The 22,509-nt window shown below is 41.1% G+C and overlaps 1 protein-coding gene across 1 annotated transcript in view; it reads left to right on the top strand.

Annotated features, from left to right (window-relative positions):
- Positions 1 to 22,509, top strand: part of LOC132402898 (serine/threonine-protein phosphatase 4 regulatory subunit 3) — an 83,514-nt gene that overhangs the window by 15,851 nt on the left and 45,154 nt on the right. Inside the window, exons 5-7 of the mRNA XM_059985973.1 lie at positions 5,189 to 5,266; positions 5,346 to 5,462; positions 20,620 to 20,736. Of these exons, the coding sequence (XP_059841956.1) occupies positions 5,189 to 5,266; positions 5,346 to 5,462; positions 20,620 to 20,736 (312 nt within the window). The remainder of the gene's footprint in view (positions 1 to 5,188; positions 5,267 to 5,345; positions 5,463 to 20,619; positions 20,737 to 22,509) is intronic.

Raw genomic sequence — 22,509 nt, 5'->3', positions numbered from 1 at the left:
TCAGTTCCTCAAAATTTCTGGGATACTTTGTACAAACTGCCCTCTTCAGTTTGTGCCACCGCATCCCAATTGGGTTAAGATCTGGTTTCTAACCTAGCCATTCCAAAACACGAATTTTCTTCTTTTTAAGCCATCCTGCTGTTGATTTAATCTTGTATTTCAGATCATTGTCTTGTTGCATCATCCAACTTTTATTAAGCTTCATGTAGCGGACTGCTACCTTGACATTCTCCTGTAAAATGTTGTGATACAATTTTGAATTCTTTGGTTTCTTAAAAATTGCAAGCTGTCCAGTCCCTGATTTAGCAAGGCAAACCATGATATCCCTTCCAACATAGTCTGTTTTTTTTTTATCAATTATGCTATTGTTTGCACTGTTGTAACTATATGTTGTAATTATGTGGTTTTGTGCAGGTCTTGTAGCTTTAGTTTTTGGTCTTGTTTTTGTCTGGTGGATTTGGAGCTCCTTTCCAGGGAATGCGCTAGACGGTAGCACGATATTAATACACAGCAGCCTCTCCGGAGTCTGGATTGGGGATTGCCAAACATTACGTGGATTTTCTGGTGTAGTCTGTTTTGTCATATGCTTTTGTGATATCATTCTGGGGGAACTTTGTCTCATTTTTTAACTGCATTGCATTTGTGGTTTCTAAATGACAATAATCTGAATCTGAACCATGCTTCACAATTGGTATGAAAATTTGGTGTTGGTGTGCAGTGGCCTTTTTCCTCCAAACATAGCGCAGTGCATTTCTGCCAAAAGGTTCAACATTTGTCTTACCTGTCCACAAAACATTGTCCCAGAAGCATGTGGAACAGCCAGACAGTCTTATACAACCTTGAGATGTGTAGCAACATTTTTTTGGGGGGAGCAGTGGTTTCTTCTGTGGTGTCTTTCCATGGGCACCATTCTTGTTCAGTGTTTTTCCATTTATGGACAGCTTCTCTTACTGTGGATTGATGAACGCTCGGGTCCTCAAAAATTCCACACTCCAGCCTTGCCTTTTCCAGCTTCAACTATCTCTATGATTCTTCTTCTAAAGTCCTCTGAAAGTTGTTTTGATCGAGGTATGGTGCACATAAACAGATCTTTCTTGAGAAGAGCAGGCTCTAGCAGTAACTGCCTTTGTATGTCTTTTTCATAGGGCAGAGCACCTCTGCGGCCTACAGCTCCAATCTCATCTCATTGATTGGAACACCTGACTCCAAATAGCTTTTGTAGAATGCATTATCCGAGAGTTCACATACTATTATTGTTTCTCTATTATTGCAATTTAGACGAAGATTGGACCACATTTTGAGTAATTAATGTAGAAAACCAGGTAACTGCATTTTAACTCAGTAAATGGCCAAAAAATGCAAAAGATATACTTAAAGATCTATGAGACAGCAAGTTACAGGGAAAAAAGGAAAGAGGCATGGGATTAATGGGGAAACTAGCATGGACTGGATGACCTTTTTTCATAAAAAGTGAAGTTACATAAATAATTAGGAAATATGATAATTCCAAAATTCATTTGACTGGAATAAAAATTCTTTAAATCTTTAGATCCTGCATGTTGTGTACCTAAACTATATGCATTCATTTTTTACATTGAAAGCTTGTTTTACGTGCCTGCCATTATATCATACATTGGGTGCATTTTAAACCATTTTTCTTTTAGTATTCTTTGTTTTGAAAGAAACTTGCTACAGATTATCCTTTATAATCCTTTGCATTACTAGCAGTGTTCTTGTATACAGTATATCAGTGAAAACAAAAGACAGTTGAATTAGAGTTGTTAAGTTATAAAGCAAAGACACTTTGGCTAGCTACTAATTCAGTTCCTTTTTTTCTTCAGCTCAGTTATTCCGAGCTGTGTTATTTCTGTTCCCTTATCAGCTTGGCCAACGTGGTCTGTTTATTCTTGAGTCACTAATGCTGGGAGCTGGTATAACAAAACATGGATTAATACCTTTTTAAATATTTTGTGGCAGCAACTTTGTAACTTTAAATTAGTTAAAAAGAGAATTCGGCCAGCTTCTGAATCACTGTGACGGTCTCAGGGTATTGATATGTATTTCATTATACAGTGGATTCTGGTTAATTGGGACATGTTAGGACCAGTGCACTTTGATCCAATTAAGGGGCTGTCTCAATTTGCCAAAGTTTCATGGAAATATTTAAAAGGTATGAGAAGAGAAACTAATTTTAACTGATAACAAATTATGTATTTAAATGAGATGGAGAACGAATTAGAACACTACTAATACTACTACAGTTCTATTAATTCCTACCAGTTCACAACAGTTCAATGTATGCTGCCTTGTTCTTTTGAGTGTAAATGAACAAAATCAGTGCAGACACCAAGAGCGGATAATGGACAGCCTTCATAGAATGCTTCAGTGATACATCTTTCAAATCTTAAGTTTCATTGTTGCAATCAAGATGGTTGTCAATACCTTAACATTTTTTGTATTTCTTAACTTGTTTCTAAGTGGTAAAATTGTTTCATTTTCACTCCCAGCAACTTCTGGCATAACCAAGCCTGAATGCTTGAACCCGCAGTGAGCAAAACAGTTTTGAATTGTTTATTCTGAACTGCCTATTTCTCACCAACTGTGTCAAAAATCACTGTTTTTTGGAATACAAAGATGACACTATTTAAAAGCTATTTGCTGCAAGCATGGTGTAGTGTCTTAACGGTCACACAAATGCACATGACAGACATTAGTTTGAAACTGTTCAGCAGCAGTCTCCTGTCCCGATTATGCGACATAGTGTTCCATAGAAACAAAGGGAATCCCTGTTATTTTCTCTTGGATTTTGCTCTTGAAGAGTTATTTCAAGTAAGTTGTTGTCTTTCTTAACTGATGGCCCAATTAACTGGAATCCACTATATATAGTTTTAGCTTTGAAGTTTGCATTGCGGTTAAGGACATAACTGACTTAAATGACTGGTAGCTGAAGGCATCAAGTTTACTGGAAAGCTGTTTTAAGCCACATCAAAATAAAAACCAGTGTAGATTGACTATAAAAAACAAACTGCTGGAAACATTCAATAGACCTGGCAGCATGTGACAGATGATAAATATAATTGGTGTTTCAATTCATTTCATCACAAGATTTTCTCACTTTACCTGTGCTAATGGAACCGTAAGACCTCTGGCTCAGAAAAACTGGAGGAAAGTTAGGATCCTTGGACTTGTCTGCATATTGGATGGGACTGAGGACTAGTTTTCTTTCTGGAAAGGTGATTGTGAGGTGTTTTAAAGTTGCATTTATTTCAGTAGATATATTTGCAGTGACTGGGTATAGATAATATGTCCATTGTATAATCTTCTCATTGTAATTGATTAAACTACAGTGAATTGGTTACATTCATAAATTTAAAAAAAACTGCTTCACAGGTCTTAAGGCAAAAACAATTTCTTTTTCCTTTCATACCCATTGAGGTAAAGACCAACATCCTGCTTAACTTTCATTAGCCCAGTACCATAGTTAATTTACTGAAAAAAAAGTAGGTGAAGAAAAAATCTTATTTTGAAGTTGTATACAATACTGTACAAAAAGTCTTAAGGCACCCGTAATTTTTTATATAAATTTTGTTTTAGATGTTGATTTTTGTCTTCTGCATCAAGTAGAAAAGAGCACATTTTAGATTTCCAAACATTTATTTTCCAAAAAATTAAATGTTACAGATAGATATATTTTGTATTTTATTAAAGTACACATTAATAGACCACTTCTCAAATAAAAACTTGATTACTTTGTGGGTATTTAGCCCAGGTGTTAATGATCAATGACATAATGAATTAAACTGATTAACTGAAACTGAATTGGGTGTAGAAGGAATCAAACCAGGCGAAGGACAACCAAACTAAAAGTTGAGAGTGTGACAGATTAATCTTCAAATCAAAAAAATCTTACACCATGGTAAGAGTGAACATAGCAACAAGATACAAGGTCTCTTGCATCAGCAAGGTCTCTCCCAAGCAGAAATTTCGTGGCAGATAGGAGTTTCAAGATGTGTTGTCTATGCTGTTCTTCAGAAGTACAAAGAAATGGGCAAGATTGAGAACCAGAAACACTGGTTGGCCAGGGAAATTAACTGCAGCAGACAAGGTGTATCAAACTGATGTCCCTTCTAAATCAGGAGAAAACCATCACTGCTATCAGCTTGGAACTCACAGAAACCACTGGAACTCGAGTGCATCCCACTACAATCTGGGGAACTTTTGTCAAAGTGGACTTCATGGAAGAATTGCTACCAAAAAGTGGAAGTGGAAGCACAGCCAAGAAACTCACCTGTGCACAAAAACACAAGGACTGGAGTGCTAAACAATATCAACAAGTGCTCTGGATGATGAGTCAGATTTTAAATTTCAAACAAGAGGCTGTCCGTGGAAGAGCTGAGGTGTGCTGCATGGATGAGTGTCTGCAGTCAACAGTGAAGCACAGTGGAGGTTCCCCGCGGGTCTGGGGCTGCATTTCTACAAATGTAGTTGGTGATCTGATCAGAGATGACCAATGGAATGAGTGCTGAAAAATACAAGCAGGTTCTCATCTGTCACACAGTATCATCAGGGAGGCATCTGATCAGTCTCAACTTCATTCTGCAGCTGGACAACGACCCCAGACATCTGGCCGAAGTCATAAAGAACTATATTCAGCAAAAACAAGAACAAGGAGTTCTGCATCAAATGGTATGTTCTCCACAGAGCCCTAATCTCAACATCGTCAAGGCTCTCTGGGATTACCTGGAGAGATAGAAACAAGTGAGACGGCTGAAGTCTGCAGAAGAACTGTGGCAAGTTCTTGAAGATGCTTGGAACAATCTACCAGCCAATTTTAAAAAAATAATAATTTAATATAAGGGAGGTGACACCAAATATTGAGTTAATTTAGTTGTTTTACTGTTTACTGCTCTTTATAATAGATTTTTTTGATCTTTAAAAACTTTTCATTTGATTATTTTTAAAAGCATCTTCACTTTTCAGAATTTCTTTATAAGTACTTAAAACTTTTGCATAGTACTGTAGAAGATGCTAAGATAGTTTTGGTTGTGATCAAAAATGCAATGTTCTATGGACAAGATCTTCAATTTCAATCTTTAAGTAAACAGAATAATTAACATATTTAAATTGTTGTTTCTCAAATCAATCATGCTTAAACACAAACTGAAAGTTGCAATTTATTTTGCTATAGGAAGATGAGAAATTTTTGACTGAACTCTTTGCACAGTTAACTGATGAAGCAACAGATGACCATAAGAGGCGTGAATTAGTAAGTTTACACTTTCACCTTGAAAATAATAAATTTAGCACATAATACTATATTTAAGACAAATTTTTCTGAAACGCAGGTGAACTTCCTAAAGGAATTTTGTGCATTTTCTCAAACACTGCAACCTCAGAATCGGGATGCATTTTTCAAGACGCTGGCAAATTTAGGGATTCTACCTGCCCTTGAAATAGTTCTGGTAAGTGGTGCTATTTTAATTTGAGTTGAAATGCAGCTTTCAGTTTAGTCTAGATAACTATTTCTGCCTGTCCATTAAAGTAAGTTCACTTTCATGTCTTCCATGTCATTAGATGATTTTCATTTTACTGGTAAATTCTTGATGGGTTTTCTAAATATAAGTTCAAAATTTAAGGTCTCCAGTGTCAGGCACCATGGAAGAATTCTCATTTTAAATCTACTTCTCAACATGTGGAGTAAATAAAATACTTATTTAATGTTGTAGAATGTGAGCACATAAGCCATTTAGCCCTGTGAGCCTTCTCTGCCATTCATCTAGATCAGGGGTTCCCAACATTTATTATGCCATGAGCCAATACCATTGAGCAAGGGATTCGTGGACTCCATACTTGGAGCCCCTGAACTAGGTCATAACTAATATAACTCAGTGTCATTATTCTGTGTTGCACCTGCCGTTACTATCCCAGAAACCTATAGATCTCTGTTTAACAACTGACTTTCCAAAGCCCCCACCCAGCTGGAGATTTACAGAATTATTTTTCTGCAACGTAGAGAACTTTTTTTCTAATTTTAGTCCTCAATTACCAACACCCTTGTTTTGTAGAGTACTCAACCAGAAGAATCTGCATTTGTTCTGTTTATTCTAGTAAGAGTTGTATATGTTTCATTTTCCTAAAATATTCAGGACTAGTCCAGCCAGTAGCTCTACGGCAAACACAGCTTGTTGGGAACCAGTCTGGTGAATCTTCACTGTATTCCCTTTATAGCAGGTGCAACCTTTCTTCAGTAAGGGAAGCAAAAGTATACATACTACTACAGATCCATTCTCACCAAAGCAGAACATGATTGCATTAATACCTACATATTTGGATCCTTGTGTAATGAAGGCCAGTGTACGATGTGTCTTCTGAATTGTTTGGCTGTACTCACATGTTGGTTTCCAGTGACTTGTTGTGCATATTGATATATTGACTGTAAAAGTTACTCATTTGTGGGTAACTTCACATTTTTTCCATATAATATTCCCTCTGTCATATCTTTCCACAAGATAAAGGAGCAGAATTAGACCACTTGGCCCTTCGAGTCTGCTCTGCTGTTCAACTATGTTTGATCCTTTTTTCCCCTCCTCGGCCCCGTTCCCCGGCCTTGTCCCCGTAACCTTTGAAGCTGTGCCCAATCAAGAACCTATCAAGCTCTGTGTTAAATATACCCAACAACCTAGCCTCCATTGCTTCCTGTGGTAATAAATTCCACAAATCCACCATCCTGTGGCAAAATAAATTTCTCTGCATGTCTTTTTTAAATTGGCTCCCCTCTATCCTGAGACTGTGCCCTCTTGTTCTAGACTCCCCCACCATGGGAAACATCCTTTCCACATCTTCTCTGTCCAGGCATTTCAACATTCAAAAATTTCAGTGAGATCCCCTCCTCATCCTTCTCACAGATCCAGAGCTGTCAAATGTTCCTTGTATGATAATCCTTCCAATCCCAGAATATCCTTGTGAACCTCCTCTGAACCCTCTCCAATGCCAACACACCTTTTAGATGACAAGCCCAGAACTCTTCACATTACTCAAGGTGAGGCCTTACCAGTGCCTTTTAAAGTCACTGCATCACACCCCTGCTCTTGTATTCTAGATCTCTTGAAATGAATATTAACATTGCATTTGCTTTCCTCATCATTGACTACCTGCAAGTTAACCTTAAGGGTGTTCTGCACAAGGACTCACAAGTTCCTTTGCATCTCAGGTTTTTGGATTTTCTCCCCATTTAGGAAATAGTCTGCACATTTACTTCTACTACCAAAGTGCATAACCGTGCATTTTCCAACATTGTATTTCAATTGCCACTCTCTTGCCCATTCACCTAATCTGAGTCCTTCTGCAGCTTGTTTCTTCAACACTACCTGCCCCTCCTCCATTCTTCAAATCACCTGCAAACTTGGCAACAAAGCCATCTATTCCATCATCTAAATCATTGACATACAGCATAAAAAGAAGTGGTCCCAATACTGACCCATGCTGAACACCACTAGTCATTGGCAACCAACCAGAAAAGGGTCCTTTTATTCCCACTCACTCAAACCATACCAGTAACTTTCCTGTAATACCATAAGCTTTTAACTTGGTAAGCAGCCTCATATTTGGCACCCTGCCAGAAGGCCTTCTCACAAGATCACAAGACAAAAGAGCAGGGGTAGGCCATTCGGCCCATAAAGTCTGCTCTGCCACTCCACCATGAGCTAAACTATTCTCCTATCTAGTTCCAATTTTGGGCTTTTCCCCCATATCCCTTGATACCCTGACTAATTAGATACCTATCAATCTCCTCCTTGATAGGGCCTCCACAGCTGCATGTGACAATGAATTCTATAAATCCACGACTCTAGCTAAAAAAATTTCTCCTCATATCTGTTTGAAATGGGTACCCTCTAATTCTAGGACTGTGACCTCTTGTCCTGGACTCAACCACCAAGGGAAACAGCCTTTCCGCATCTACTCTGTACAACCCTTTCAACATTCAAAATGTTTCTATGAGATCCCCTCTTATTCTTCTATACTCTAATGAATACAGTCCAAGAGCCGGCAAACGCTCCTCATATGTTAGCCCCTGCGTTCCAGGAATCATCCTCGTAAATCTTCTCTGAACTCTCTCCAACATCAGTACTTCCCTTCTAAGGTAGGGGGCCCAAAACTGCACACAGTGTTCCAAATGAGGTTTCACCAGTGCTCCATAGAGCCTCATCAGCACCTCCTTACTCTTATACACTATTCCTCTTGAAATGAATGCCAACAGAGCATTCGCTTTCCTTACTGCTGATCCAACCTGGTGGTTAACCTTCAGGGCATCCTGCACGAGGACCCCCAAGTCCCTTTGCACTTTTGATTTTTTGAATTTTCTCCCAATGTAAATATTACTCTGCCCAATTATTTCTTCCAAACTGTACATTTCCCAACATTGTATCTCATCTGCCATTTCTTTGCCCTTTCTCCTAAACTGACCAAGTCTCTCTGCAACCTTTCCATTTCTTCAACGCTTCCTGCTCCTCCACCTATCTCGATGTCATCCGCAAACTTAACCACAAAACCATTTAATCCATAATCTAAATCATTAATATACAATGTAAAAAGAAGTGGACCCAACACTGACCCCTGCAGAACACCACTAGTTACCGGCAACCAACCAGAATAGGATCCCTTTATTCCCACCCTTTGCTTTCTGCCTATCAGCCAGTGCTCCACCCATTCCAATATCTTTCCTGTAATTCCATGGGTTCTCATCTTATGTGGCACCTTCTCGAAGGCCTTTTGAAAATCCAAATACACAACATCCACAGTCTCTTCCTTGTCAATCTTATTTGAGATTACCTCAAAAAATTCCTATAGGTTGGTGAGGCAGGATCTTCCCTTCATGAAACCATGCTGGCTTGATTGTTGCCTCCTAAGGGTTTTATATTTACTTTAAGCTCCCTAATCACCTCCGCTTCATTACATAATACCCAATCCAGGAGAGCTGATCCCCTTGTAGGCTCAACTATAAACTGCTCTGAAAAACCATCTTGTAGGCAGTCTACAAACTCACTCTCTTGAGATCCATTTCCACCCTCATTTTTCCAATCAGCCTGGATGTTGAAGTCTCCCGTGACTCATAACATTACCCTTCTGGCACACCTTTTCTATTTCCTGTTGTAATCTGTGGTCCACATCTCAGCTACTGCTGGGTGGCCTGTATATAACTACCATCGTGCTTCTTTTACCCGAGCAGTTTCTTAACTCAACCCACAGGGATTGAACATCTATGTTACACTTTTCTACTGATTTGATGCCATTCTTTACTAGCAGAGCCATGCTACCCCTTCTGCCAACTTCCCTATCCCTCCAATACAGTGTGTAACCCTGAACATTTAGCTCCTAACTATAACCATCCTTCAGCCACGATTCATTGATGGCCACATCATCATACCTGACAATCTGTAATAATGCAACCAGATCATCCATCTTACCTCTTATACTCCGTGCATTGAGATATAACACTTTTGAATACTGTGTTTGCTACCCTTTTTGATACTGTATCCCTAGTGCACTGATACTCACCCTGCTGGCTGCAATTATGTCATATCACCTGCCTGCCCTTCTTCACAGTTTGACTACATACTGTCTTTGTTTTTTTACCATCTGCCCTATCCTGTGTCTTTTCATACCAGTACTCTCTGCTCCCCCCCCCACCCCCCCACCCCCGCCAAATTAGTTCGAATCCTCTCTGACAGCTCTAACAAACCTGTCCATGAGAATATTGGTTCCCTCAGGTTCAAGTGTAACCTGTCACTTTTGAACAGGTCATACCTCCCCTAGAAGAAATCTCAATGATCCAAGAACCTGAAGCCCTGCCCCCTGCATCAGCCACGCATTAATCAGCCAAATCATCTTATTTCTATCCTCTCTGGCGCATGACACAGCAATCCAGAAATTAATAACCAGGAGGTCATGCTTCTCATCTTTCTACATAGCTCTCTCAGTTCTCTATTCAGGACCTCTTTGCTTTTCCTTCCTATGTCATTGGTACCAGTATGTACCAAGACATCTGGCTGTTTCTCCCTCCCTTTCCAAATGTAGGAAGTTTTTTCAGACGAGATGTATAAGTTGATCATATCGGAATCGTGGATGTCATCCGAGACATCCCCGACCCTGTCACCTGGAATGGTCAAATCAGTTTCCCAATTCGTTCAGCTTGAGGCCATTTTACATCTTTCTCCTACTTGCAATCCCTGCTGGATATATGACTGGATCATGTTGGCAAAATTGATTTTATAGATTATAAATTGCTGAAGCTCAAGCACCGATCCCTGCAGTACCTTCACATCCCACTGCCACCTCCCCTCCCCGAAATCAAAGTGATTGTGTATTCCCACACTTCCACTCTTTGCTTCCTGTTGATAACAAATTCTTAACCTACAGTGGTGCTTGTGAATCCTGTAGAATTTTTTCTATTTCTGCATGAATCTATATGCTACTAAAACTCTCATGCTCTGTCTGTTTGTGACCTCCAATTAGCACAAACGGTGCATTACAGCGGCACTATTTTTGGCTAAATTGACTTAAAGTGCTCTTACAGAATGCAGGCAAAGTTCAGGGTTATATATTCGTATAAAATTTTTTATTCCCCAAAATCAACTGTCCCGCTTTCACCCGAGAGCCTGTCCGCCATCATGGAAATCAGGACGCAGCACCAAGAGGCATGCGCACGGCCACCCTCAGCAGCACCTCACGATGCTCACAGAGCTGATTCTACCTTTGAGTGATCAGGCAATTCTTGCAGTGAGTAGAGAAGACGAAATCACACAGTATTTGACAGGCAGATATATTGGGCCCTCTGAAGCTGTCGGATTGATACTTGGATTTCCAATTCACAAGAGGGAACTAGCCGTTTGCCTTCAAGTGCACCTTCCCCAACAGCATCAAGTATTCTTTCGAGATAATCCTGCTGTGCAACTGAATAATGAAATGGCAAGAACCGCTTTAACCGAACTCATGGATCTTTGCACTCGCGATCCATTTGCAAGAATCCTGACTTATGCAGATACTTCCAGATTCTACACTTGGACTAATAAGAGATGGTAAAGAAGGAGAATGGGGAAAAGAGTGGAGGAGTACTCCACGTCTCCAGAATGGCAACGAGAGGCACAAGGGTGGCAGATCAACCAGAAATCATTCGTTAAACAAGGAGGAGCTATATTTGCCTCGCTATGCATCTTTCTTCTTTAATAAACTGGTTTTTATTCTTCAATTTCCAAAGCAAAGCAATACCAATAGCATTAAGGAAAATTTAATGTTCATTCTGGTCATGTCAGACTGCACTACCTTTCTCTCAAAGGGTGGCCCAACGGGACACCCTGTTGTCTAGTATGACCTAAAATGAGATCAGATGTTTGTGTGTCCTAAAACTAAAGAGAACCCAATTAAATAAATATCACAAAAACATACTTTTTAATTTATTTATTGAGAAAAATCATCTGATATTGCATGTATTTGTTGGAATAAATATGTGAACCTTTGCTGACCCTTCTTGTACAGCAATGACTTCAACCAAACATTTCTGGTAACTGTTTATAAGTCCTGCTTGTCAACTTGGAGGAATTTTGGGCCATTCCTCCTTACAAAAGTGCTTCAACTCTGGCTTCCTTTCATGAAGTGCTTGCTTCAGGTCCTTCCACAACATTTCTGTAGGATTAAGGTCAGGATTTTGACTTGACCATTCCAAAACATGGAAGTTCTTCTACTTCAATAATTCTTTGATAGACTGACTTGTGTGTTTAGGATTGTCGTCTTGCTGCATGACCCACTTGCTTTTGTGCTTCAGTTCACGTGACAGATATACTGACACTTTCCTGTAGAATTTTCTGGTACAATTTTGAATCGGGAGCAAGTTACAACTTGTGATTCAGCTGGGAGCTCAGAGAATTCGACCGTGTAGGTAGGATTTAAGCCTACCTGGTCAATACCTGTGGAGGAGGGGGAACTGTGCAGGCGCGAGTGACGTCAGCGTCGAGCGCGCACTTTAAAAGGCAGGACTTCTTGTCAGAGCGGGCAGCGGAGTCCGTGGAAGCAGAGTCCTGGGCTTTGGCTAAGTGGGCTTCGGCGTAAGGGGACTTCGGTAAGCTTGTGTGATTGCTCGCTGAGGGGAAGAAGGTAAGGTCGCTAGGTGCTTTTTAGACATTCTATTAATCCAGTTCAGGTATGGGGGAGACAGTCAGAGCAGTGGTGTGCTCCGTATGCAGTATGTGGGAAGTCAGGGTCAACACAGTTGTCCCTGATGACCACACCTGCAAAAGGTGCATCCAGCTGCAGCTCCTATCAGCCCGAGTTAGGGAGTTGGAGCAGGAGCTGGATGAACTACGGATCATTCGGGAGGTGGAGGCAGAGATAGATAGGAGTTATCAGGAGGTAGTCACACCAAAAAACCAAGAAGTAGGCAGTTGGGTGACGGTCCAGAGAGGCAGGGGGAGCAGGCAGAGAGAGCAGAGCACCCCTGCGGCCATTCCCATTAACAATAAGTATACCGTACTGGATACTGTTGATGGGGATGACCTACCAGGAATGAGTTGTAGTGGTCCTGCCTCTGGCACAGAGGTTGAACCCTCAACTAGAAAGGGGAGGAGGGAAGAGAAGAGAGCGATAGTTTTAGGGGACTCTATAGTTAGGGGGGCAGATAGGAGATTTTGTGGGGCAGATCGGGAGTCTCGGATGGTATGTTGCCTCCCTGGTGCCAGGGTCCGGGACATCTCAGATCGGGTGCAGGCTATTCTTGAGAGTGAGGGCATGAACCCAGATGTAGTGGTCCATGTAGGGACCAATGATATAGGTAAGGTGAGTGAGGGGGTCCTGCTTAGAGAGTTCAGGGAGTTAGGAGTGAAGCTGAAAGGCAGGACCTCCAGGGTGACAATCTCGGGATTGCTACCTGTGCCACGTGCGAGTGAGGCGAAGAATAGAATGATTATGCACATTAATACGAGGCTGAGAGCATGGTGCAGGAAGGAAGGGTTCAGGTTTTTGGATAATTGGTCTTTGTTCCAGGGACATTGGGATCTGTTTCGAAGGGATGGTCTACATCTGAACCGGAGGGGTACTAACATTCTTGCAGGAGTATTTGCCAGTGCTGCTCGGGGGGGGTTTAAACTAGATGTGCAGGGGGCAGGGATCCAGATCCAAAGGGTTGGTCAGAAGGTGCATGGGGTTAAATGTGTACAAGGTTTGGGTGATCTTGAGAAGGTCATCAAAATTCAGGGTGCAATTTGCCAGATGGAAGTTCAAGGAGCTGGGTTAGGTACAGTAGACAGTGTTTTAAGCAAAGAGAGGAGGAATGGGCTAAGAATTCTATACTTGAATGCACGTAGTGTCAGAAATAAGACAGATGAGCTTGAAGCTCAGATGAAAATGGGGAACTACGATATTGTTGGGATAACGGAGACATGGCTGCAAGGGGATCAGGCCTGGGAATTGAGTGTACCAGGGTATACGTGCTATCGTAGAGACAGAAATATGGGAAGAGGGGGTGGGGTGGCCCTGTTGATGAGGAATGAGATTCAGTCCTTAGCAAGAGGTGACTTGGGAACAGGGGAAGTAGAGTCTGTGTGGATTGAGCTGAGGAACAGTAAGGGTAAAAAGACCCTAATGGGTGTTGTGTACAGGCCCCCAAACAGTAGCGTGGATATTGGGTACAAGTTGATTAGGGAGTTAACATTGGCATGTGCTAAAGGTAATGCAGTCGTTATGGGAGATTTCAACATGCAGGTGGACTGGGAGAATCAGGTAGGTGCTGGACCCCAGGATAGGGAGTTTGTGGAGTGTCTAAGGGATGTATTTTTGGAACAGCTTGTGCTTGAGCCAACCAGGAACGAGGCTATTTTGGACTTGGTGATGTGTAATGAACAGGAATTGATAAGTGATCTTGAAGTAAAGGAGCCATTAGGAAGTAGTGATCATAACATGATAAGTTTTTATCTACAATTTGAGAGGGATAGGGGCAGATCAGAGGTGTCAGTGTTGCAGTTAAATAAAGGAGACTACGGAGCCATGAGGGATGAGCTGGCCAAAGTTAAATGGGCGGATGCCCTGGCAGGAAAGACAGTGGATCAGCAGTGGCAGATATTCTTGGGCATAATACAAAAGATGCAAAAGCAGTTCATTCCAATGAGAAGGAAGGATTCAAAGAGGGGGAAGGGGCCACAGTGGTTGACAAAGGAAGTCAGAGATTGTATAGCATTAAAGAAAAAGAAGTATGACAGGGCTAAGATGAGTGGGAATACAGATGATTGGGAAAGTTTTAAGGAACAGCAGATCTTAACTAAAAAAGCAATACGGAGAGAAAAAAATCAGGTATGAGCTCAGTCTAGCCAGGAATATAAAAGGGGATAGCAAAAGCTTTTTTAGCTATGTGAAGAGAAAGAAGATAGTTAAGAACAATGTTGGCCCCTTGAAGAATGAATTGGGAGAAATTGTTATGGGAAACAGGGAAGTGGCAACAGAATTTAATGCATACTTTAGATCTGTCTTCACCAGGGAGGACACAAGCAATCTCCCAGATGTATGGATGGGCCAGGGTCTTAAGATATCAGAGGAATTGAGACAGATTGACATCAGGAAAGAAACTGTGATGAGTAGACTGGTAGGACTGAAGGCTAATAAATCCCCGGGTCCAGATGGTCTGCATCCGAGGGTTCTAAAAGAGGTGGCTCAGGAAATTGCGGATGCATTGGTAATCATTTTCCAATGTTCCTTAGATTCAGGATCAGTTCCTGAAGATTGGAGAGTGGCTAATGTTATCCCACTTTTCAAGAAGGGAGGGAAGGAGAAATCGGAGAACTATCGCCCTGTTAGCCCAACGTCAGTCGTGGGGAAGATGCTTGAGTCCATTATTAAGGACGAAATAGTGGCACATCTAGATGGCAGAAATAGGATTAGGCTGAGCCAGCATGGATTTACCAAGGGCAAATCATGCTTGACTAATCTGTTGGAGTTTTTTGAGGGTGTAACAAGGATGTTAGACGAGGGTAAGCCAGTAGATGTTGTGTACCTAGATTTTCAGAAGGCATTCGATAAGGTGCCACATAGGAGATTGGTGAGTAAAATCAGAGCTCATGGCATTGGGGGCAGGGTTTCAACATGGATAGAAAACTGGTTGGCAGATAGAAAGCAAAGGGTAGCAGTGAATGGGTGTTTCTCAGACTGGCTGGAGGTGACTAGTGGGGTACCTCAGGGCTCTGTATTGGGACCACAGCTCTTTACGATTTATGTCAATGATTTAGATGAGGGCATTGAAAACTATATCAGCAAGTTTGCTGACGATACTAAACTGGGTGGCAGTGTGACATGCGAAGAGGACGTTAGGAGAATACAGGGAGACTTGGATAGGCTGAGTGAGTGGGCAGATACTTGGCAGATGTCATTCAATGTGAATAAATGTGAAGTTATCCACTTTGGAAGCTGGAACAAGAGGGCAGAGTATTGTCTGAACGGTGTCGAGTTAGGTAAGGGAGAAATGCAAAGAGATCTAGGAGTCCTAGTTCACCAGTCAATGAAGGTGAATGAGCAAGTGCAACAGACAGTGAAGAGGGCAAATGGAATGTTGGCCTTTGTTACAAGGGGAATTGAATACAAGAGCAAGGATGTTCTTTTGCATTTGTACAGGGCCCTGGTGAGACCACACCTGGAATATTGTGTATAGTTTTGGTCTCCAGGTTTAAGGAAGGACATTCTGGCAATTGAGGAAGTGCAGCATAGATTCACTAGGTTGATTCCTGGGATGGCAGGGCTGTCTTACGCAGAGAGATTGGAGAGATTGGGCTTGTACACGCTGGAATTGAGGAGATTGAGAGGGGATCTGATTGAAACGTTTAAGATAATTAAAGGATTTGATAGGATTGAGGCAGGAAATATGTTCCAGATGTTGGCAGAGTCCAGTACCAGAGGGCATGGATTGAGAATAAGAGGTCAGTTATTTAAAACAGAGTTGAGGAAGAGCTTCTCCCAGAGAGTTGTGGAGGTGTGGAATGCACTGCCTCGGAAGACGGTGGAGGCCAATTCTCTGGATGCTTTCAAGAAGGAGCTGGATAGATATCTGATGGATAGTGGAATCAAGGGATATGGGGACAAGGCAGGGACTGGGTATTGATAGTGAATGATCAGCCATGATCTCAGAATGGCGGTGCAGACTCGAGGGGCCGAATGGTCTACTTCTGCACCTATTGTCTATTGTCTATTGTCTAATTCAGAATTCATAGTTCCATTAATGATGACAAACCGTCCTGGAACCAAGGCAGTAAAGCAGGCTCAGACCATGACACTGCTGCCACCATGTTTCACAGATGAGATGAGGTTCTTATGCTGGAATACAGTGTTTGCTTTTTGCCAAACAGAATGTTTCTCATTTTTGCCAAAAAGTTCTAATTTGGACTCATCCGTGCATAGAACACTGTTCCAATAGTCTTCTGGCTTATCTATGTGGTCTTCAGCAAACTTTAGACATGCAGCAATGTTCTTCTTGAAGAGTAGAGGCTTTCTCCTTCCAATCTTGCCATTGTTGTTCAGTGGTTGCCCGGTGGTAGACTCATGAATACTGACTTTAGCTAATGCAAGAGAGGCCTATAGCTCCTTAGTTGTTACCCTGATGTTCTTTGTGACCAGCTGGAATATCACACATCTTGCTCTTGGAGTGATTTTCATTGATCAACCACTCCTAGGGAGAGTAACAAGGGTGTTGAATTTTCTCCATTTATACTATACCATCTTCCTGACTGGGGATTGGTGGAGCCCAAACTCTATAGAAATTGCTTTGTATCCAGCTGGTAAGCATCAACTTTTTTTTCTGAAGTTCTCAGAAATCTCCTTTGATTGAGGAATGGTATACTTCCAAAAACCTATGTAGTGAAGGTCAAATTTACTTTTATTGTCACCAAACAATTGATACAAGAGCGTACAATCATCACAGCAATATTTGATTCTGTGCTTCGTGCTCCCTGAAGTACAAATTGAAGTAAATATAATAAAAATTTAAATTATAAATTATAATCAGAAAATAGAAAAGGGAAGGTAGGGTAGTGCAAGTCAGGTCCACATATTTGGAAGGTACAGCCCAGATCAGTGTCAGGGTCGGTTCAGCAGTCTTATCACAATTGGAAAGAAGCTGTTCCCAAATCTGGCCATACGAATCTTCAAGCTCCTGAACCTTCTCCCGGAGGGAAGAGGGACAAAAATTGTGTTGGCTGGGTGGGTCGTGTCCTTGATTATCCTGGCAGCACTGCTCTGACAGTGTGTGGTGTAAAGTGAGTCCAATGATGGAAGATTGGTTTGTGTGATGTGCTGGGCTATGTTCATGATCTTCTGCAGCTTCTTCCGGTCTTGGACAGGACAGCTTCCATACCAGGTTGTGATGCACCCGAGAAGAATGCTTTCTGTGGTGCACCTGTAAAAATTAGTGAGGGTTTTAGGGGACAGGCCTAAATAGTGAAGACTCAGGTTTATGTTCTTTAAATGGGGTAGGGCCTCTTCCCCCACTCATACCTGATTGCCATCCTGTTGATTGAAGCTTCTGACTCTAATTTCCCCTTGAAGTGAACTGTTAAACCTAGAGGCTCACATGCTTTTTCCAACAAGTACAGTGAAACCCCGTTATGACGTGATCGTTTGGGTCCATAAAATGTCATCGTGAAAAAAGTGGGGTCATGCTAAATCAGGGTTCAAGAAAACCAGTGTTGAAACTGACCCAATGTTTACCAAAAGTCCTAAAACCCCCCTTATTTTTGCCCTATTGTACGGTCTGGGATCATCTTGTAGCAGAAGCCTGTTTTGTCCCAGTTGTACACTTGCTCTTCCACGTAGCCACCACCTTTTAAGAGAGCTTTAGTTCAACCTGGTATTCGCTGGTGGTGGCACTGCTGGCTGAACGAATTTCTCCTGACACTAACACTTGAGAAGTCCTGTGACGGCGTTTAAACCAGTCTAGCCATCCATTGCTGGCTTTGATCTGTGAGGTTTCTCCATTGATCTGCTTGTCAAACTTCCCACTTTCACTCTGCCTCCTCTTCTAGCTGCCTATCACCTCTCTCATGATTCTGCCTTCTTCTACTACCCATAGTGCTTTCCCCTTCCCCACCCCGTGATCTTTCCTCTGATTGGTTTTCCACCCTCCCCCCATCTTCTTTATGGGGTCCCTGCCCCCTCCTTCTTCAGTCCTGACGAAGAGTCTCGGCCCGAAACGTTGACTGCTCATTTCAACGAATGCTGCCCGACCTGCTGAGTTCACCCAGCTTGTTTGTTCGTGTTGATTTGACCACAGCATCTGCAATATACTTTGTGTCAAATTTCTCAGCTTGAGCTTTGACAATAGGACCAGAAATTGGAAGGCCTTCTGAGCGAGCTTGAACGAACCACTTGTACAGGGAATCATCGAGGCTGAAATCTTTGGCTGTCTTCAGATGTTTGGCTTTTAGTCCTGCTTCTTCAACTTTAAAGCGACGCGCATAACTTTTCCATGAGATTTCCATCCACAAAGTGTTGATTCCGGTATCCCGAGGTCTCGTGCAACTTGAGTTTGACTTTTAGTCTTAATTGCGTCAAGTGCATGATGCTTATCTTTCACAGAAAAAGCTTTTATTTTTCTAGCAGGTTGTTCCATTTTGAGCAAAAAAATGTACAATGTCCTGGGTATGTTACTCAAAATGGCCTCTTTGGTTTGTTACAAGTAGGAATGTTTCTTTGTCGGATAAGTGTTTCTCTCGGCGTTGTTTCACTTTAGAATGGCTGATATGGTAATTGTAGTCATTTGTTAATCAATGGGGAATGTCATTGTGTCTTGTGATGCTGGGAACTTGGGGGAGGGGTTTTCGCGGGTTTTTTGGAGAGGCCGAGGAAGACGCTGAGGAAGGTGGACGTGTGCTGGACTGCTCGTAAGACCACCGGGGTGGTCCCAGGTGCGACGGCCGGATGGGTCGATTGGTTCGTTGATTGAGCTCCAACGAGTGCACTAAACAGACTGAACTTTGATAAGTTGGCGCCTTTTGTTTTTTTCCTTGTATATATATATTGTATTGCCTACTATTTTTTTAATTTTAGTAAACTCTTTAAAGTGTATTTCATAACGGTATTTGTTGTGGGTTTGATACTGTTGGCGGGCGCGAGGCATTAACTCGATTCTCACAGCACCTGCGTGTACGGGAGGTGGGTTGGAGAGTGGCTGGATCTCCTTTTTCCCCTAGACATATACCAGCCTGTGGGTAAGGGTTACAAAAAAAAGGTGCAGTGATTCATACAAATTGCTGGTGGAACACAACAAGTCAGGCAGCATCTGGTTGAAACTCTTCGTCAGGACTAACAGAAGAAAAGAGCTGGTAGGAGATTTGAAAGTGAGAGGGGGATGGAGAGACCCGAAATGGTAGGAGAAGACAGGAGGGGGAGGGATGAAGCCAAGAGCTGGGAAGTTAATTGCAAAAGGGATACAAGGCTGGAGAAGGGCGAGTATGGATTGACATGGACATGGAGTCCAATGACTCATTGCGTTACATCGGAATTCACGTTAAATCGGGGCGCATAAAATTGAGGTTTCACTGTAATATTGAATCATTTTTTTCAATAAACAAATGAACAAGTGTAATGCTTTTGTGTTATTTATTTAATTGGGTTCTCTATCTCGTTTTAGTCTTATGAAATTTAAATATACTATGTTTATGTGTTTTCAATTACCTGCTTTACAAATCATAACCTTAATGATTTCCTGTCTGTTGGTCAGACATGATTTTTCTTAAATCCAGCCTACTCTGTTCAATTGTGCTCTTCTTTTTAAAGTATTATTACATTCTTCAGTATTGCTAGCAGTATTTTAGATAACTGTCTACAGGTCAGGGGTTACCTGTTTACATTCTTCCACCTTTTAAACTCATGGGGTCACCTTTGCAGCCCTTCCATCCACAGGAACAGTTCTGGATCTGGAATTTACAAAATTTTCACAATTCTAAGAGATGGAATATTGGATACGTAGAATTTATTAGCTTATTATCTCCCTAGTTTTTCTTGTACTTTGGTTTGTGTTGACTGCCTGATTCAGTTTTTTTTATTTTGACTATAGCCGTGGTTATTTTGTTCCATGAAGACTGATACTAAGTAATTTATTTCCTGGGCTATATTTTTCTTTCCTCATTATAAATTCTCCATTATGACTGTCAGGGAGGTTCCATTCCATGTTTCTGTTACTCATCTTGGAACCCACTAGTAGGTTTCTGCCTGTTCTGTTTTGAACTGATCAGTAGTCAGGTGATTAAACCTCCTGCTCTTTCGTAATGTATGAGGAAGAGTAGCCTCTCGCTGAGTCATTGCAAAGATTGCAGTTTCAATTTGTGACAGTGTAACCTTTTAGTTTGGATTTGTAAAAGAAATGACATGGCCTAAAAATGTTGCTGCTTGTTTTTCATTGGGGAGCATGATGTTCGTTCTGAAATGATGTATTGGCAAGTTGTGTTTTCAAAGCATATTAGTAAAATTCAAAGTGTCATTTTATGGTTAAGCAATTTCAAAGCTTTTCAGTTGATCAGGGATGAAATGAAATATATGTAAACACTTGCATTTTAATTTAAAATACAATAAATAAGCTTTTACATTTTACTTTTAAAGGGTATGGATGATATCCAGGTGCGAACTGCTGCTACAGAGATATTTTCTTATCTGGTAGAATATAGTCCATCGATGGTACGTGAGTTTGTAATGCAGGAAGCTCAGCAGAGTGATGATGTAAGTATTTCTCCTTCTAAAGTCTATTGGCTTCAAATTAGAGCTGTAAATGGCATAAATTTGAATGATGATCCTTTTTCTTTTGTTTTCTTAATAACAGTGGTCTGTTTCTACGTAATGCTTTAGATATATACGTCATTAATGATTTTGGGTGACAAACATAATTTGGCATGAATTAGAACACGAGCGCAACAGAACTTGGTGTAAGTTGGGGATGTTGACTTGCAAAGTTTTTGGGTATCCTCAAAATGGTGGTAGAGTCAGGAGAGATGTTGGGAGTTGGTAATGTGCGATTCAGATTTCAGCAGCAAAAAACGTGAAGCAGGAGTGGAGTTGGGCAGTGTGATACTGATGGGAAAGGATATCTCAATGTTGGCTTATATTCGTAGCCCAGACTGCAACTCATTTTCAGATCAAATAGTAAATGACCTTACGTAGTTTCAGTCACTTGCTGAGAGGATGCATTGATGAGATCAAAGATGATGTCTTTTGATTGTTTGTTCAAATTCCTTTGTGTATTTTTTTTCATGATGTGGACTGGCAATCATTTATTGCCTATTCCTAGTTGTCATTGAACTAAGGAGGCAGTTAAGAATCAATTATATTGGTGGATCTCGGTTTGTATTTGGGCAAGATTAGAATATGGCAAATTGACTTCCCAGAAGGACATTATAACTTTTTGTTGTTACAGGAGTTAGGTTTTTACTTAAATTGAGATTTTAACAGTTTAAGTTTTAATTTCCATAGTTACCACTGTCACTGAACTCTTTTTTACTTGCAGATGTTAGAAAGTCTGACAATTTAACAACTGCTCATAGTTTAAAAAATGTTAAGATGGAGCTGCTAAAACCTCTGTTTTATTGATGTTGACAGAGTGGTAAGATATTAGATTCTGTGAGTCACCACACAAAATGATACAGGTTATTCTGGAGATATAGCTGAGTGCCTAAAAATTAAACCAGGTGATTACTATCCCATCCATTCAGATGATGGAGTGGTGCTGAAAGAGGAGAGATTGTTGTTAACTGTGTCCAAAAACTGCAGGTATGCCTGAGGAAGATAAGGAATAGATTATCTTTTTGTGAACAAATGCGTTCTGAATAAGTGCAATTTTATTTGCTTTACATTTTTGAGGGTTTGTTGGATATGTCTGAATCACAAAATACCACAATGCTCAAAATATTTGGACTATCTGTTCCTAAACATGAGTTGTTTTGGTAGAAAGAGCTGGGGTAAAAATTATGATGTCTAGTAGTAAACTGGACATGATAAGCTCTGTTTTGTCAAGTGGTTGGTCTTGTGTCGCACGGAATTTCATGATACATTAGTATTTTGCTTTGACCTAATTCTACATAGAAAAACAATTCATAAATTCACCAAATTGCACGTGAGAAAGGATGACCAATATGGCAGGGGGATGAGAACCAGTATGATAGGACTGAGGATGAGCCATCAGGTTTACAAGTAGATGATGGATGTAACATGAATGTAAGGAAGGACAAGCCAACGATTGGGTATAAGTAAAGACAGCAAAGAGTTAACTTGTACCACAAAAGCAAGATTCTAAAGGGAAAAGGATGCAGGAGTCACAGTGCAATTGGAGATTGGTTGGTATGACATTATGGGCATAGCTGAGTCTTGGCTGAAAGAGCATAGTTGGAAGCTTAACATCAAAGGATATACTTTGTATTGAAGGGACAGGCAGGAAGGCTTGGCAGTGGTGTGGCTCTATTGGTAAGAGATGGAATTACATCTTTAGAAAGAGGTGATATA

Source organism: Hypanus sabinus, chromosome 12 (genome assembly GCF_030144855.1).
Source record: "Hypanus sabinus isolate sHypSab1 chromosome 12, sHypSab1.hap1, whole genome shotgun sequence".
Taxonomy (NCBI): Eukaryota; Metazoa; Chordata; class Chondrichthyes; order Myliobatiformes; family Dasyatidae; genus Hypanus; species Hypanus sabinus.
Note: the sequence above shows the minus strand (reverse complement) of the source record. Positions and strands in the feature narration are given on the sequence as shown.